General features: G+C 57.1%; 1 protein-coding gene across 4 annotated transcripts in view; it reads right to left on the reverse strand.

Annotated features, from left to right (window-relative positions):
- PEMT (phosphatidylethanolamine N-methyltransferase) overlaps positions 1–18116 on the reverse strand; it is an 86599-nt gene that overhangs the window by 56334 nt on the left and 12149 nt on the right. For 3 of the 4 annotated variants that reach the window (XM_047089870.1, XM_047089872.1, XM_047089874.1), the window contains exon 2: positions 13754–13861. In XM_047089870.1, coding sequence (XP_046945826.1) covers positions 13754–13846 — 93 coding nt within the window. In that variant the 5' untranslated portion in view covers positions 13847–13861. The remainder of the gene's footprint in view (positions 1–13753; positions 13862–18116) is intronic. The other variant, XM_047089873.1, reaches the window with a different exon arrangement.

An 18116-nucleotide genomic window follows, 5' to 3' on the forward strand; every position in this document is an offset into this window, starting at 1 on the left:
CCCGTCCCGAAGGACGAAAGCCACAAAGCCGCAGGACAGCTCCACAACAGAAGCTCCCGGCCGCCAGGCCTTGAAGAACTGCCAGGCACAAAGGGGACAGTAAGAAAGAGCGAGCCACTGAGCTGGCTCAGGTACTGTTCTACCTACCTTCTGGTCCAACCCTTGAGGCCCTGACTACTGTACCCATTTTACAGATGAGAAAACCAAGGCTCGGAGAAGCCAGAAATCTTGCCCAGGTCCCTCAGCTAAGAGGTATCATCAGCGAGACAGGTTCATATGCTCAGAAACCCACGCCCCACCCCTCCCTGGCCCGGCAAGATGGGCCAGGGGGACCTGTGGGGGGACAGGGGAGGGGGACATGACTGCCCTGAGCTCCTGAGGCTGAGCAGACCGAGGACGGGCCACGAGGACACCTGTGTCAGCCCTACCCCAGCAGAGCCTTCCCTTCCAGGTGGCTGGCCTTCATGGCCACGCACTTGTGGCCCTGCCCACAGGAAATCCACGTGCGGTCATAATATTGACACGGGCAGCGTCTATAGCAGCCCAGAAGCCGAGCTGCCGAGAAGTCAGTGCAGGATACGCTCGAGCACCCCAGGCTCCAGGGGCAGGGGGGCCGCAGGGCAAGATCCCAGCAGGTGTTCTGAGGGCCTCTTCCCGCCAGCAGGGCCCCGGCGTTCTGCCTCATCCAGGCCAGGCCATGCTGCCACTGAGGGCTGTGTGTGCACCATGCAGGCCCTCCAGGGGACGGGATGGGGGCGGCAGGGTAATGCGCAGGAGCAGAAGCCCCAGCTGCCAGGCCCAGTTCTGCTCCCCCAGCTGTGCGACCACGGCAGGCCAAGCAACCTCTCTGGTCTTCAGCTGCGGCTTCTGGAGAATCTGGGGCGGTGCCCTCCGCGGACGGCACTCTTCCTACCTAGGGCTGCTCTGCCCCTTCACTGTAGGCCACCGTCTCTTGGTCCCTATCCTCAAAGACTGGTGGGGAGACACAGAGCAGGGCCACCGCATCCAACCAGCTGGCTGACCGGGGCAGGTGCCCACCCCTACCCACCTCCTCTGTGACCACGCCCAAGATTCCTACCTACGTGACCAGAGACAGATTCTACAGAACAGAACACAGAGGTGTCTGCTCGGGACAGTACCAATGCCCTTCTCCAATGTTCTTCATCGCTAAGAGAAGAAAGCCTCGAGAAGGCACTAGTGCCTCGGACGCCTTATAAAAAGGTCCGCTGAGGCTGAGCGGTCTTTCTCACAGAAACAGGGGAAAAGCTGAGGGGCTGGCTCAGCCTGCCAGCCTGCAGGAGATGGGGCACACAGTTAAGGGTTCCCACGTGTTTGTCAAGGTCACCGCCATTCGCCGCTGGGCACAAGTGGGGAGGGGGGGCTCCATGCTCTGCTCAGCAGGCAGGCAGGGTCGTAGAGGCAGCACAGGTGGTCCCACGGGGTGGGAAAGAACTCGGATGTGCGCCCTTCCTCGGCAGTGAACCACGGCCCAGCTCAAGCTGCCTTTCCCGGGGCAGCACGTCCTCTGGGGGCTCCCCGGGGCCCTCAGCATACATCTGACCCTGGAACTGCTGGGGCGCCTCCGGGGAGACCAACCCACCCTGCTCCTAGCCTCGTGCAGGCACACAGACCTCGAGAACCGGTGGCTGGTAACGAGTCACACCCTGCTGATGGCATCCAGCCCAGGCCGGGTGGGAAGGGGTGGGCACAGGCAGGAGGGTACAGGCTTTCCTAGACAGCAGGGGCTTCTGGGCCTCACCGGGATCCATATGAGTTCCTGTGGGTATGGCAGGCAGGGGGCCAGGGGACGGGTCTCAGCACTTCAGCTGCACTGGGCAAACCCTCTCCCCTCACCTCACCCCTCCCACAGAGATGTGACCACCACTGGGGCTCTGTGACCCACCGTGCTCGCCACCAGGATGCTCGAGAAGTCCCAGGCTTTTGGAGGGAGAAGAGCAGACCCCCCCCCCCTCAGGAAGAAGGGGCAAGTCTGGGCCTGAAATAGAGGCATGGTCAAAAAGGCAATGAAAACTTCATGAGCAAATAGGGACGCCTGGGTGGTTCAGTCGGTTAAGCGTCCAGCTCGATTTTGGCTCAGGCCCTGATCTCATGTTTTGTGAGATTGAGCTGCACAGCGCAGAACCTGCTTAAGATCCCCCCTCCCCCCCCCAATAAATACATCAACTCTTAAAAATAATCAAAGAAAAAACTTCATGAGCAAATAAAACTAAAAGTTACAGTAACCTCCAATATGTGTGCTTTTCCCACGACCATCAAACAATTAACTCGGATAACCATCCCACGAGACTGCCCCTGACGTCTGATGCCGAGTTCAAGTCCGGTGGTCATCCACGCTTCTGACCGATGCCTATAAATTAGGGGGTCCAGTGACCACCTCCTCCTCCCCCAGTTTGATTAATTTGCTAGGGCAGCTCACAGAGAAAAGTTCACTTCCGCGGTTACCAGTTTATCATGAAGGATGTTAACTCAGGAACAGCCAGGGGGAAGAGATACAGAGAGCGAGGTGTGGGGAAAGAGTGTGAAGATTCTTTTTTTTAAACGTTTATTTATTTATTGGGGGGGGGGGCGGTGGGCAGAGAGAGAGAGCGAGAGAGAGAATCCCAAGCAGGCTCCGTGCCAGGGAGGCGCCCAACCCAGGGCTCGATGCCATGAACCGTGAGATCGTGAACTGAGCCAAAATCAAGAGTTGGAGGTTTAATTGATTGAACCACCCACCCCAAGGGTGTGGAACGTCTATGCTCCCCAAGGCCGCCACTCTCCCCTAAACTCCACATGTCCACCAACCTGGGGAAGCTCTCCAAACCCTTTTGGGTCTTTATGGAGGCTGCATTACACAGGCATGAGAGATCAAAGCATTGTCCACTGGAACTGAACTCAATCTCCAGCCTCTCTCCCCTCCTGGGAGGTCGGGGATGGGACTGGAAGTTCCAACTGTCTACGCAGGGTTGGCTCCACCGGTACCCAGCCTTAGGTGACCCAGGGACTTCCCATAAGATACCTCATTAACATAGCAGAGACTTTTTTTTTGCGGCTCTCATCGCTTAGGAAATTCAAAGGCTTTAGGAAGCCTGTGCCAGGAACAGGAATGAAGACCAAATGTATGTTTATTATAAATCACCTAACTCCTTCTGCTCGTACTTTGCTTTATTGCTTACAAATCCCCTTCATGCCTCTTAATCATGTAATGCCCATGACAGCTCTGCCTGCCGTATGGGCGGACAGATGGGGACTCAAGGCAAAGGGACTGATGCCTATTACGTGCCCGGAGTGTCACCCGCCCACCAAGCTGTATTCCCATCTAAGCCACAGGATAACCCTGAAGGATAACACCCCCCCCCCCACCCCAGTCATGAAGCCGAAGGGCTGGCAACCTCACGGTCCTCACTCCATGATCCTCTGCCTGTGAGCACAGCCCTGGAAGGCTGGAGAACCTCACACTTGCTGTGTGTGCCATTTCCCGGCCAGTTGGGAATCAATTCAAATGTCGTGCCGCAGTGGCCAGGAGGGTGAGAGCAGAGGCTTCTGCATACCCGGCCAGCACGAGCGGGCCCACCAAGCGGCATTTGCAAGCAGGGGCATTGGGACAGAGTGAAAAGTAGCAAAGATGTGTTAGCAGGCACCAGCTAACACAAGGCACCTGCAGAGCCTTGTACGGGGTTAGAGCCTCGGACAAGAGGCACCTGACTTCGGAAACTACCGTTGGGACATTTGCATAGGCTCCACCTCCCACCCTCTGCTCCTTGCCTACCCCCTCCCCCCCAGGCCCTTCCTAATTCCCCATTTTCCACCAGCTGGCCTGGATTCTCCACTCCTCTCCACCCAGGACTTCCAGACCAGCTGCTCAGCTGTGGTTCCAGCCTCTCTTCATGATCTCTGCCCCCTGCCCAGTGCACACCTCGGTGTCTCCCAGTCAGTCCAGGCTCCCTGGACCACCAGAACCTCAGGAGCCCAGCACCCCAGGCCTATACTGTCCCCTCGTTGAACAAACTACAATTGTTATCCCATGTCCAGCAGGCACACATGCATGGGAGCCTTCTCTGAAATGCAACGGGGCATCACCCAGGGGCTTTGGAACCCAAGCCCCACATTGGTCACGGCGCCTGACCACCTCCCATCTTAGCCCTCTTGAGTCTCCCTGTGCCAAGACAGGGAAGGAGGAGGGCAGGAATCGGAGACAAAGGTGGCAAGAGCGGGGCCGCCTCTCGGGCAACTTGGTGAACCGGAACTCCCCAGCAAGGCAGAGGCACCCAACAACGTAGGAGAGCCTGCGGGTACCGCTTGGTGAGGCGTGGCCCCAGAGCACTGGCCAGCAACGTGCATCCCCCTCATCTTCTGAATCAAAGTCTCTCCCTGGCTGATTCCTGACTCTTGGGCACAAGGAAGGGGTCACCAGCTCTAGAACTCCCTCTCCAAGGGGTATCTGTAGGCCATGGAAACTTTCTGGGCAGGAGATTCTGGAACAAGTGAAAGCACTTGGCCTAAAGCTTGGGGAAGTGGCTGGAAGGATAACGGCCCTGGGAGTTTCCACTGATGCAAGAGCTCTTCTGGGCGTGCCTGCAACCAGACAGCCCCCACGGCTGCCCCTCCTCCGAGCCAAATATGACACCGGACACTTCATGCCTCCAAACCCTTTCGCACCCATTCCCTCCCCGACAGCCTTGCTGCCAGATGGCAAGGAAATCGGGCAAAGGCTGCTCCCCCAGACCTAAGATGAGGCAACTGAGGTCTAGGGAAGCAAAGTGACTTGCTCCGGTCACAGAGCAAGTTAGCAATAAAACGAGACCAAAAACTCAAGCCCTGGAAATTTTCCATGGAATCTCGGCCTCAGAAGAAGACCCGGGAAGGAGGCAAAGCCAACAACACCAGCAGGCCAGCTCCTAGGCTGCTAAAACGCTCATGGCTGCATCTCATTACTTCCCGACAGGGCACTCAGGGGGGCATTAGTGGGGTCAGGACCTGCCACCCTCCTCACAGATGGAGAAAGGAAGGCATGATCTTGCCTGGCCCACCACTCCCCGGGCTACTCAGAGCTCACCCTCGATGAAGGAAGGACACGTTTCCATCCACCCCTTCTAGCGCTGGGCTAGACCCTGTCCTGAGCTCCAAGACACCGTCCTCCACTTCCAGGAGCACTCAGTCTGAGGGAGGAGGCGAAACATGAATGCACAGGGCACGTGGGCGAGCAGAGCAGCTGGGCGGGAGAGCCACAGAGGGGATGCTCAGCCCTGTCTGCTCGGGCTCAGGGCTCAGGGCAGGCTGGCACAGAATACCCAGGAAAGGCTAGGGTAATAAAATTCTGCCCCCTGGACCCCTCCATGAGGGAAGGATCCCAGGATGTCCCCTTCCCCAAGCCACTCAGCCAGGAGCCCTTTCCAACGTGCACATTTCAATCCCATACGTACTAACAGTGCCTGATGTCCTCACAAAGCCACAAAGTCCAGAACGAAAAACAAATCATTAATGGAAAAAGTGCTTGGACCCCCACCCCCACCCGGCACAGAATTTGTAAGAAAACTCAAATGGCATCTCCAGAATATCAGGAAGCTGAGAGCAAAGACGAGGTCATTGCAGAAAGCTGGGTCCACCAGTGTTTCGCCCGGGCTTCACGCAGGAGACAGCCTCCTTCTGCTTTTCCCACTTCTGCTCTTAACTATGTCGCTCCAAGGGATCCTGGCAAAGACTGTGAGCTGACCCAGTTCGAGGCGCCATATGCACTTCATCACCACGTTGCTCAGACACAGAGAATCTAAAGTTAGACACGGCCAATGTCACGACGCTCCCCCGCCAGGCCACTGCCTGCAGCCCCACAGAGCGACGAGTGCAGCTCTCCGTTCAGACAGGGATGGGGCCGCAGGGGTGGCCAGGACTTCATCCAGCTAAAAACACCCATCTACTCCCTGGCTCAGGAAAGAACACACGCACACACACACACACATACGTCATGGGCCATCTTGCACTTGAGCCGACATTGAGATGTTAGAGGGGCAAAGCACGGGTCCCTGGTGACAAGGAGCTGACCTCCCCAGCCATGGAGCCAAGACCGGACATGCCATTAGTTCTGCAGAATCCAGCTCTGAGCACAGCTCAGGCAGGGACAGGGAGAGCGCCAGGGCTGGGGGAGGGCTATGGTGTCCCAGGTGATACCAGTCATAAGAGACAAGTGGCTGGCCAACCAGAGTTCTGTGCTCTCTTGGCTCTAGGAGCCAAGGTCTCAGTCACGTCCAGCCAGCCAGCCAGCTCTGCGCAGTGAAAAGCCCTTCCTGTGCCACGGGCTGTACCAGCAGGCCCAGCTCAGCATTCCCACAAAGGCAAGACGCACCCTGGCAGAGGCAGATGTTTTCAGATCCAGAAACACAGCCTCAGAGCCCAGTGGGTACATGGCCATGCCCTGGGAGCCAGCTCTCAAAGCCAGGTGGGGGCGAGGGTCTCAGACAGTCTGGGTTCATGCCCTGTCCCAATTCCCCAGCCTGTCTGGATGAGATGCACACACACACACACACACACACACACACACATGCATGTTCATGTACACTCACACACTCTCACGTGCACGGCCACACACTTACACACTCACACACACACACTCACTGCCAGCCTGTAGCAGACAATCGGGGTGGCAAGCCAGTGTTCAGGGTCCTGTCTCCGGGGCCCCAGGCCCATCTGTCCACCTTCTCTCCATACACACCCCCTTCTCTTGGGTCTTCTCAACTCTTGCCCCCACCCTTTGCCCCTGCCACTTGTCTAGAAAGCCCAACCATACCTCAGCAGGCCCCATGCAGCTCACAAGCCCGGGAGATTCACAACCCCTCTCTTGTCTCCTCTCTTCCAGATTTGTCTCTACCGGCAAGCTTTATTATCAGTCAAGCCCTGACTTTTAGATCGCACTCCCGATAAACGACCTTACCTCAGTGGCCCAAGAGCAGGTTCCAGGCGGGCAGGGACATTCCAGGGCAGCACTTGGTAAAGTGGGTGGGTCACAGTGTCTCAGAGCTCGATAGGACCTCAGCTGAGGGTCCTCACCTCACAGATGGAGAAACCAAGGCCCAGAGTGGGGTGGGAACTACAGGGGATGGGACCCGGGCCTCCCTCCCAGGGGCCCTCCCAAGGGCCAGGCTGGTGCCCTTGCTTCAGCCCAGCGGCGTCTTCAGGGTCAGCTCCCTGGCACCTATGGGGGTCCTCTGGGGCACCTGAAATTAGCCAACGGATTGCTGGCTGGGGCTCTGAAACCAGAAAATGAGGGAGCAAGGCAAAGGCACACTGAAGGCAGCAGGCCCACCTGCCCTGCTCTGCGCTCGCCTTGCCCACAGCGCCACCTACTGTCCTGCCTTTCTGGCTCCCTCCAAAGTCCCCAGCCGCCAGCTCAGGTATTGAGCCAACAAAACATCCCTCTGCGGAGGGACCCCCCACCACCGGCTAGATGGCCAGTGCCCCTACTTCCTGGAGAGGAAGAGCTGCCTCCTCCCACACTCACCCTCTGCAGATAGGGTGCCCAACCCAGGACTGACAGGCTCTGGGGATGCAGTAAGTTCAGGGCCAAACCCAGGAGAGGCCTGGCCAACAGGCAGGCTGGCCATCCTGCAGATGCGGGCTGCCCTAGACACAGGCTGTAGATCCCACCCTCAGAGAGAGAAGTCTGAGGCTGGGACACAGCGTGGGACAGCCGGTCGTGGGGGGCTATGGGGGGGGGGCCGGAGGGGCGCTGCATGTGGACCCTGGAAGGATGGGTGGTGGGTCTCGGGCAGGAGAAACCCGCAAGCAGGCTTGGGTGTGAGACAGCAGGCACTCCAGGAGGAGCAGAAAGCTGGGCCAGGCTGGCCAGGGGTCCCCATTCCCACCTGCCGTCCCACCCGGATCAATAGTAACACCCCTGTAGCTCTCCCAAGGGCGAGAGTTTAGCACGGGTCCAAACATGCTGATAGGCTCAATCAGCTTTGACGTCCGTGACAAAGCAATCTGCCTTCGATAATAGTTAAGACACCAAAGCCTGCAAACCATTTTCTTTTGTAAACAGCGAGAGGGCTCAAGGCTACCTCATCATCACCTGCCGCTGGCATGCTGCGTTCTGACTCTGGAGGGAGTTCCCAGAGCTGGAATGGCGCAAGGCTTCGTCTATCTTATCTCTACCGAGATGCCGTGAATAGCTGGGCCCACTGTGTTTCCCTCCCCCCACCACCCCAGATCCCTTCCTTTGCAGAGTCTCAGTACGCAGATGCAAACGTCGCAGATGGAGACGCCCCCTCCTCCGACGCCACGGCAGAAAACTGGGGAAGAGGCCAGCTGCTGAGAACCCAGTAAACACTGGCTGCAGGTCTGTGCAGGCAGCGCTGGGCGCACACACGGAGGGGTGAAGCAGAAACTCTGCCCTTCCTCATGGCACACGGTGCCGGGCACAGGCCAGGGTTGGGGGGACAGGGGAGCAAGGCGGGGGCTGCTCTGGCTCTCTTGGAACACTCAGGCCAAGGGGAAGGCCCAGGGGAAGCAGTGACACCAGAGGGAACACAGGACACATGCAGGGGACACAAAGGGCTGCCTCACTCAGACCGACCAGGGCAACCGTGCCCCTCAGGGACCCTGGCAACATCTGGAGACATTTGAGGCTGTCAGGACACCTAGTGGGTAGAGGCAGGCGACAGTGTTAAACATCCCACAGAGAAGAGGATGGCCCAGAATGTCAACAGTGCCAGTGTTGGCAACCTTGACCCGGAGGGTGGGCTGGGGAGGGGGTTTGTGAGAAGCAGGGACGACTGCCTGGAAGAGGTGACACAGGGTACGCAAGAAGCCCCCGGCAAGAGGCTGAATCACCAGGGAAGGGCAGGGACCAGGATGACTGAGTGTGCAGACAACGGGATGCCCAGCAGAGGGGCTCCAGGGGCCGGGGAAAGGGCTCACACCTTCTGCTGGAAGGTGTGGGGCACCTACCTTTAAACAACTGAGAGCTGGGGCACTGGGTGGTTTGGCCCTGGGCCCTGGCCTGTGTTCGTTCACAAAGGAGGAAGGCTGGAAAGGCACAAGGGGTGCCGGGGAACCTGGCTGGAAGGCCACAGTGCTGACCGGGGGAGCAAGTGGACTGCTGAGGACAGGTCCTGGCAGGTGGGCGACAGTGAGGAGTGAAGGCCGGCCCCTGGATCTCTGCCCTGGGCCCCTGGTAGGGGAGCACACAGGGAGGTTCTTGGCCAGAGTTCAAACAGCAAGCTGTCTTTTGGGCCTGGACATGCCCAGGTGCAGCCACAGGTCCTGGTGCCCTGAGATGACTAATTGGGAAAAGCCCCAATTAGTCCCTCTGCAGCACCTGACCTTTTCACCATTTTAATTACAAACCTATTTGTGACCTCTAACAATGGAGACCAGGCAGCTTTATTCCCTGGGTCCTGCAGACTCGCGCAGTGCCTGGCACAGTTTGTTGTCTGCTATGAACGTTTGTGGAATGAGTGAATGAATGAATGAATGAATGAATGAATGAATGAATGAATGACAGGCAGAGGAAAAGCTGTTCACAAGGAACAGCCGAGCGAGCCAGAAAAGCAGTGTGAGGCACAGGGTTTCAAGAAACAGTGAAGGTCAATAGTGTTGGTTTCCCCAAAGCTTCAACAAGGAGAGGGCAGAAGCAACAAAGAGTCCTTTGCGGGGAGAGGAGGGGGCGGGAAGAAGACAGAGATGGGCCCGGGGCCGGTGCCGGTGGGGAGGATGTGCCTACGCATCTACCCGCGACACTGACAAGTGGGCAGGCCCCTCCAGCCAATGGCGTAGCTTCTTCAAGGAGCTACAGCCCCGGGGAGGCAGACAGTGGGCCATGGAAGAATCGGACGGCCCGGAGCCAAGGCCAGGCTCGGCCAGGGCGGCCACTCTCTGTGACTCCAGACATCATCACCAACCCCAGCCATTCCACTGCCCTGAATTCCAGACCCTCAAGGCCTGCGTCCCCACCGAGAATCTCCCAGGCACGGGCAGAACAGAGGTCTCTTCCCCACGGCCCTCAGCCCCTAGGTTGTCCCACGTGGCCATGCCCTCTACAAGTCTGTACCCACACGTCCAACCAATTCTCTGACGCTAGCTGGCGGGCGAGGGGGGGGAGGGGGAGTCCTACAATTCAACGCAAGTCTGACACCATCTGCCCAACTCACAGACCTCAGGAAACCATTTTATTTGCTTGATGACCAGTTTATTACAAAGGATACTAAAGGGTAGGAATTGTCACCCAGACGGAAAGATGAATGGGGGGGGGGCGGACGGGGAAGGGGTGCAGAGTGTCCACGCTCTCTCATGCCACTCTCTCCACATCTTCATGCTCACCAACCCAGAAGCTCTTGGAACCCATCGTTTCGGGTTCTAATGGAGGCTGCGTTACAGAGGCAACCGATTACATTATTTGGTAGCCATTGGCTACTGAACTGACCTCCAGCTCCTCCCCCCTCCCCGGAGGTCAGGTGGTTGGTTCCTCTGGCAAGGTTGCACCCTTCCCCAGTCCTTAGGATGGTGTGGGGGGGGGGTCACCTCATTAATAAGTCATTAATAAGTCACCTCATTAACATAACAAGACACCTTGATGACACTCAGCACCTAGGAAATTTCAAGGGTTCGGGCAGCTGTGAGCCAGATTGAAGACCAAATACCTATTTCTTAGGTCCCAACTAGAACTCTCTTGCACTTCCCCACCAAACCAGGGTAAATCCCGTTGACTCTTCCTGCTCTCAAATCACGCCCAGACTCTGACCACTTCTCCCACTCCCGCTGGTGCCACCCTGGTCCAGGCCACCATTGGGTCGCAAGCGCTGTGACGGCCTCCAGCCCCGCCCTCGCCCCACCCTCACCCCTCATCTGCTCTTACCAGCCCACGCCAGCCTAGAAAACCGGAGTCAGATCAGGCCATTCATTCCACGGCTCCCCACTCAGAAACCATCGCACGTGCTGCCCACGGCCTACAAGGCCTGCTCTGTTAGGCCAGCCCCCTCCCTGACCTGCCGCCCTCCACGCTCTCTCTGTCGGATTCCAGCCTTGAAACCACCCAGGACTTTTGCACTTGCTTCCTCTTCTCCAGATACCCGAGGGCTCCCTCCCACACGAGGACAGGTTTCTGCTCAAAGGTCACCCCTGCCCTGACCAGCTTCCCCCCTTTCCCTGCCTCATCGCCCCCTCCCCCAGCCCCATCCTGCTGTATGCAGTGCGTGTTTTTACCCACACGGTGTCTGCCTCCTGGAACGTCAGTTCCTTTAGAACCAGGGCAGTGTGCCGCCCGCGCCTGGCATGCAGTGGGCCGTCAGTAAGTAAGAGATGAGTGGACCTCTTGGAGGCTGGTTTCCCAAGGGGATGATAACAGCCTTTGCTGTGACAATCAGCTGAAATCCTGCGTGAACCGCACTCAGCACAATGGCCAAGCACGGGGAGGGAGGACTGAATCGATGCTCATCAAAGGCTTTCACAGGTGGGACCTCCCTTACTGCTGGGATTCTCGTCCCCAGGGTGTCACAGAGCTGGGGTCCCACTCAGACCAGTTCTTCCAGCCTCCCGGTCCCGTTCCCACTGCCCAGCCAGCGGCAGCCCGCTAAACCATAATGTGTTTCCATAACTTCTCCCATTCTGAACCGACCGAAAAGCTCTCCCTCCCGCTAATGACCACACACCGTGCCAGCGTACAACTTTTGCAGAAACAAGGCAAATCAAACGCTACAACAAAAGAAACAAGCCTTACGACGAGCGCACAGACACGAGCTGCCTGCCTCGCAAATCTTCAGCACCTCAACCTGGCTGTGGGCCACCAAGTGACTTCAAAATGAACTTGCAAAACCACACTGTTGGAAGGCCCAGCGGGAAATAATGGAAGGGGCTTGTGCATGAAAAAGCGTCCCGGGGACCCACTGCGCACCCAGCAGGCCGGCGAGCCGAGCCCCCAGCGCGGGGAGGCCCGTGGGACTGGCGGTCAAAGCCAGGCCTTCCAGGGGAGGACGGTGAACAGGGGAGAGCACTGCACACTCCTAGCCGACTGCAGGTTCTTCTCGCAGGGACCAACAACCTGTCTCATATCCTGCACCAGTTTCCTGTGGCTGCTGTAACCAATCACCACAAACCAGGCGCTTTAGAACAACAGGAATGCACGTTCTCACGGCTCCGTGGGCCACAAGTCCCAAATCTGTGTCTCTAGGCCAAGTTAAGGAGCCAGCAGGGCCCCCCTCTCCCAGAGGCTCTAGGTGAGAATCCAGTCCTGGCCTGTGCCAGCTTCTGGTGGCCCCGCCTTCCCCATCAGTGGCCCCGCCTTCCTTGGCTGGTGGCCATATCACCTCAGTCTCCAAAGCCAGTGTGTTCACATCTCCCTCTGCCCCCCGCCCTTATAAGGACACATGTGACTACATTTCAGGCCACCCCAACAATCCACGGCAATCTCCCCATCCAGACATCCTTAATACCTGCAGAGCTCCCCTTTTCTGCCATCCAAGGTAAACCTTTACAGGTTCTAAAGATAGGGGTGTGGACATCTTTCGGGGGCCACTTTTCAGCCTGCCACATACCCTTTTTACCCTTCATTGTCTTGTGCTGCCGGAGGAAAGCTGGGGGGTGGGGACGGTGAGTGGCAGAGAAGGAACGGAGAGCAGAAATGAACAGGGAGGCGGTCCCGTGTGGGGTGTGGCGGGGGTCCCCGAAGGCCCGAGGAATGGTTTTAGGCAAAGCAAGCCCTCAGAGCTCATCCCGCCCCTCAGGTCGCCTTCAGCCGGGGGCCGCCACCAACCACCTCAGGGTGGGCCCAGCGTGTTCAGGGCGGCCAGAGGAGGGACAGAACATTCCGAATGCGGCCTCCTTGAGATGAGCAGCCCCGCCCCCACCCCACCCCCCGCTTCCACCCACCTGTGACCTCCCCAGATAGAGAAAAGACCTAACTCATAAACCAGATGAAAAACATGTCCTGTTCTGCCCCTGGGACCAAGTGGTCACCTGAAATGAAAACAGTCTGGAACAGCGTGTTGCTAACACTGAGCTTGGCCTTATTCTTCAGGCTACCCTCAAGGGTGATCACAGGATGTCCGTGGCTCTGCATCAGCAAACCCGAGATCAGGCACAGGGCAGGAGCCTCAGGGGGCACCGCTGCCGCCCCTTTCCATGCTTCCAGAAACCCCACGAGCTTCCCCCACATCCGGGCAGGGGCCAGGAGAGACTGTCCTGCATTCCCACACCTTCCTCAGAGGGTTCGGGGCCCCCTTCCCACACAGCCTGGTCCCACCCGGCTCTCCGTGCTCCAAGCGTCCCCTGGGCGTCCCCTGGACCCACAGAAGAACTGGGTGCCGCTCTGTCTCCTGTTTTCCCTGCCACCCAGCACACAAAGTCCAGCGATGTGCGGACCCTTTTACAGGAAGCCTCATTCAGGACAAATAATCATGTTTCTGGAGCACATCCGAGGGGGCGAGGATTCCCGAGAAAGCGGCTTCCCTGCGAAGCATGGCAGAGGAGGAGGGCAGCCCCCAAGCCGAGGCCGTCTACTTCACCGAGGAGAAGGCTGAGATCGTCGGGCACAGCTGGGCAGCCGCATCACAGGACAGCCCCACGGGCCCAGCCCACAGCAGCCCAGGGCTGTGGGATCCCCAAAATGAGGGGCTTCCCTGGTCCGCATCCCCTACCTGGGCTCTGAGACTGATGGGGAAACAGAAAGGACGATTCCACGCTGGCAGAGACAGACGTGGGGAGGGAAGAGCCATCCATCTGTCCGACCGTGCAGCTGGCCCAGATAATATGGGCGCAGGGTACTTACCACATTCCAAAAGAGCGGGTTGAAAGTGATGGTGAGGATAGCAGCCACAAAGCAGGGATCCGAGGGGTCCACGTAGCCCAGCAGCCGGGTCATAACGCAGACGTCTGCCTGCAGGGACACAGCCAGCGTCAGCAGGAGACCTGCCCAGTGCCCCGCCGACCCCCACCTGCGGGACAAGGAGTGACAAGCCTCCGGAACTCGGAAACAAAGTTACCCTCCGGGAACACGCCGGGAGGCGCGGGCACAGGCAAGTCCAGCGAAGGTTACTACTGTGTAATCATAAAACGGAAGATAAAAGGCGAAAGCCAGTCAGCCGCGTGGTGCCCTGTCGAAGGGTGGCCGGGCTTGCAGCAGCAGAGCGGAGCGCGGGGACGCTATGCCCGGAAATCGGTGGCTCTGAGAGAGGATGAGCAGCCAGCACCCTGCAGGGGGAGTGACCCCGCCAGGACCAATGTCTGGGTCACCAGGTGCTGTCACTGGACCGTGCAGAGGGCTTTGGAGCAAAGCCGAGGGGCTGGCAATCAGGTAAATGCAAACTGAAGCAACATTAACGAGCCTCCTCTCGCCAAACCTGACGACAGATAGTCTTGAGCGCTGAGGAAGGTGTGAACTGAAAGCTGTGTTCCTACTGCCTGCGATTTCACTCCCGAGCACCTGTCCCAGAGACACGCCCATGAGTGTGCAAAGCGCATGTGCAAAGATGTTTCCATCTGGCACGCCTGTCACGAAAAGCATGACCACTTAGCTGTCCACCTGTGGAAGAAGGATAAATGGAATGTGGCCCATTCCTAACGGAGCGAAACTACAGAATTTAAACAAACTAGCCGTTTGTGTCAACTTGTGACATATATATATATTTTTTAATTTTTTTTTAATGTTTGTTTATTTTTGAGACAAAGAGAGACAAAGCATGAACGGGGGAGGGTCAGAGAGAGGGAGACACAGAATCCGAAACAGGCTCCAGGCTCTGAGCTGTCAGCACAGAGCCTGACGCAGGGCTCAAACTCACGGACCGCGAGATCATGACCTGAGCCGAAGTCGGCCGCTTAACCGACTGAGCCACCCAGGCGCCCCATATATATTTTTTTTAAGTAGCCTTCACACCCAGCACGGACCCCAACGCAGGGCTTGAACTCACCACCCTGAGATCAAGAGCTGAGCTGAGATCAAGAGCTGGACGCTTCACCGACTGAGCCCCCCAGGCGCCCTGACTTGTGATATTCTTCAAAACATGTGCTGGGGCACCTGGGGGGCTCAGCCGGTGAAGCGTCCAACTTCAGTTCAGGTCATGATCTCGCTGTTCGTGAGTTCAAGCCCTGCATGGGACTCTGTGCTCACAGCTCAGAGCCTGGAGCCTGCTTCGCATTCCGTGTCTCCCTCTCTCTCTGCTCACCCCTGCTCACACCCTGTCTTTCTCTCTCTTTCCCTCAAAAATAAACATTAAAGAAAAGCATATCAGATGAGGGGCACCTGGCTGGCTCAGTCAGTGGGAGCATCGACTCTTGATCTGGGGGTCGTGAGTTTGAGCCCCATGTTGGGTGGAGAGATCCCTTAAACAAATCTCAAAAAAAAAAGTCAAATGAATAAAGAGAGCTGTAGATTTCCCACAGCATATATACACATGTTTAGAAAATAACACAAACCATACAGTGCTAAATGTTCTTTCTGTGCGTGTGTTTTAGAAAAAAGACTGGCATGCAACGTGCTAACACATTCACACTATTTTCCACATCCGTAGTGGGGTCTCCTGCCCTCCACTTTGACACTTGGGGCAGGATCACTTTCTGTGGCGAGGCCCACCCTGCACCCTAGGGTGTTCAATCGCACCCCTGGCCTTCACCCACTGGGTGCTGGTAGCTCTGCCCAGTTGCGACAACCAAAAATGTCTCCAGGCATGGCCCCAGTGCATCCCCCCACGGGCAGAATTGAGACATCCTGCCTCTGGGGACAAGAAAACAGAAGAGCTGAACACTTGGAACACCGATTTCTTTCTTCAAAAAAAAAGGTAGGGGGTGCCTGGGTGGCTCAGTCAGTAGAGAGCCCAACTCTTGATTTCAACTTCGGTCACAATCTCACAGTTTGTGAGTTCAAGCCCCGCATCAGACTCTTCACTGACAGTGTGGAGCCTGCTTGGGATTCTCTCCCTTTCTCTCTCTGCCCCGCCCCCACTCATGTGTGTCTGGGGGGTGGTACATGCTCTCTCTCTCTCTCTCTCTTTCTCTCTCTCATTCTCTCTCTGTCTCAAAATAAATAAATAAAAACTTAAAAAAAAAAAAAGATAGGGGCGCCTGAGTGGCTCAGTCGGTTGAGCGTCCGACTTCGGCTCAGGTCATGATCTCATGGTTCGTGAGTTTGAGCCCCGCGTCAGGCACTGGGCTGGAGCCTGGAGCCCCCTTCGGATTCTGTGTCTCCCTGTGTCTCCCCCTCTGCTGCTCGCACTCTGTCTCTTGCATTGTCTCAAAAATAAATAAATATTTAAAAAATAGTAGGACACTTCCGATTTCGAGTGGTATTTGCTGTATCCCTACATTACTCTCTGGACTTTTTCTTTCTGCTTTTAGAAAGGACTTGAGGGCCAATGCACTGAAAATAGGGTGACTCTCCACGTCAAATCAAAGTAAAAATAAACCTAAATTGTAAAATGAGTCTAAGTCCATCAGAGTGACAGCGTTGTCATAATGTTGGATTTTTTTTTAATTTTTTTTAACGTTTTATTTATTTTTGAGACAGGGAGAGACAGAGCATGAACAGGGGAGGGGCAGAGAGAGAGGGAGACACAGAATCTGAAACAGGCTCCAGGTTCTGAGCTGTCAGCACAGAACCCGACGTGGGGCTCGAACTCACGGACCGCGAGATCGTGACCTGAGCCGAAGTCGGCCGCTCAACCGACTGAGCCACCCAGGCGCCCCTCATAATGTTGGCTTTGATGGTATTTTCTGTTCTGTTTCGCTTCGTTTGGGGATCCTAATAGTATCCTTTCAAGGAATATCTCCGTCTCTACCTTTCTTGGGGATTGAGTAGGCAATGCTCCTGACCTGGTTGGCCCCACAGGTCACCCAGCCCTGGAGGACAAGCAGCCCCCTCTACTCCAACTCTTGCTTCGCCGAGCCCCCTTCTCCCAGTGTAACTCAGCCTGCCATCTAGACAGTGCCCAAGAGTGTGGCGTGGGAAGATTCTGGAAAGTCACTGAGCATGGAGGACGTGGCCCGGCACATCCTTCCCAGGCAAGGGCAAACCTTCACCTCTACGAGGCCAAGGGCAGAGCTAAGAATGAATGAACCCAATGAATGAACCAGCAAAGCCACAAAGGCACCACTAAGTAAACACGTGGATAAGGTGACTGAGGGGCAAAGTGGCCACACGGGCACACAAGCCCATTATTAATAAACGAATGATGCAAGAGGACCCACTCAGCGAACGGGGAAGGGTGACATTCAAACAGACCCTGGCCTCACAACGACCACAGCCTCTGGGCACCCCGGGCGCTGCCAACACTCACGAGGCCGGAAACCCCTTGGCCTGCCTTCCAGCTTCCTCCTCCGTCTGCTCCCAGGTCAGAGGTCCCCCTGCGCCAGTACCAAGCTCTCAGGACAGGCCCCTCATGAAGCCTCGGGCCATGACAGAAATTCCAAGTTGCCCTGGAGCACACGCCAGGAGAGGCGGAGCCACCCATGAAGGACCAAACAGCCAGAGCGGGCCTCAAAACAGGCCGCCACCCTAGAGACAGACATGCACACCTCAGCCCCAAAGCCTCTAGAACCTGGGACTGAACCAAAGGGCGTTCTGTCTTCTGCGTGAAAAGAAACATTCATCAAGCACCCGGGCCTGGAAGGACCCGCCCATTGAGAGTCTGTGATGGGGCTGAGGGTGGGGTTGCGGGGGGGATGGAAGGAGGGCTGGTCTGGGGAGCCACCAGAGTGCTGCTCTGGGCCTGCTCAGCCACTTACAGAGCAGCACCTGCCTCACTGCCCCTCCTCCCCGGTCCCCATCTCAGCCCTCAACACCCAGCCACAACTTGCCCATCATTGACCCTTCTCCCCTCTCGTCCGTGACTCCGATATGTCCGTTGACCCCACTGATCCCACTGCCCTCAGGCTGGGGCACTCTAGTCCCAGCCAGCTTCCCATGCCTCACCTCCTGCCATGCTCTGATCCCCAGGCCTCCTCCCCTGCCCTGGGCTCACCCATCCCAGCGCTCACTGACAGGCGACGAACTCCCCTGCGTCCATCTCACCTGCCACCCTTCCTGCCCCACCCTATCACTCACACCAAACACCTTGCTCCAGACCCTTTTACCATGGGTCTGCACATGTCTGAAATACTCTCCACGCCTCTGACACCTCTAGGCAAGCTCCTACTCATCC

This window comes from Lynx rufus, unplaced genomic scaffold (genome assembly GCF_022079265.1).
Source record: "Lynx rufus isolate CCGP_SWC_20201006 ecotype Redwood Valley unplaced genomic scaffold, mLynRuf1.p SCAF_28, whole genome shotgun sequence".
Taxonomy (NCBI): domain Eukaryota; kingdom Metazoa; phylum Chordata; class Mammalia; order Carnivora; family Felidae; genus Lynx; species Lynx rufus.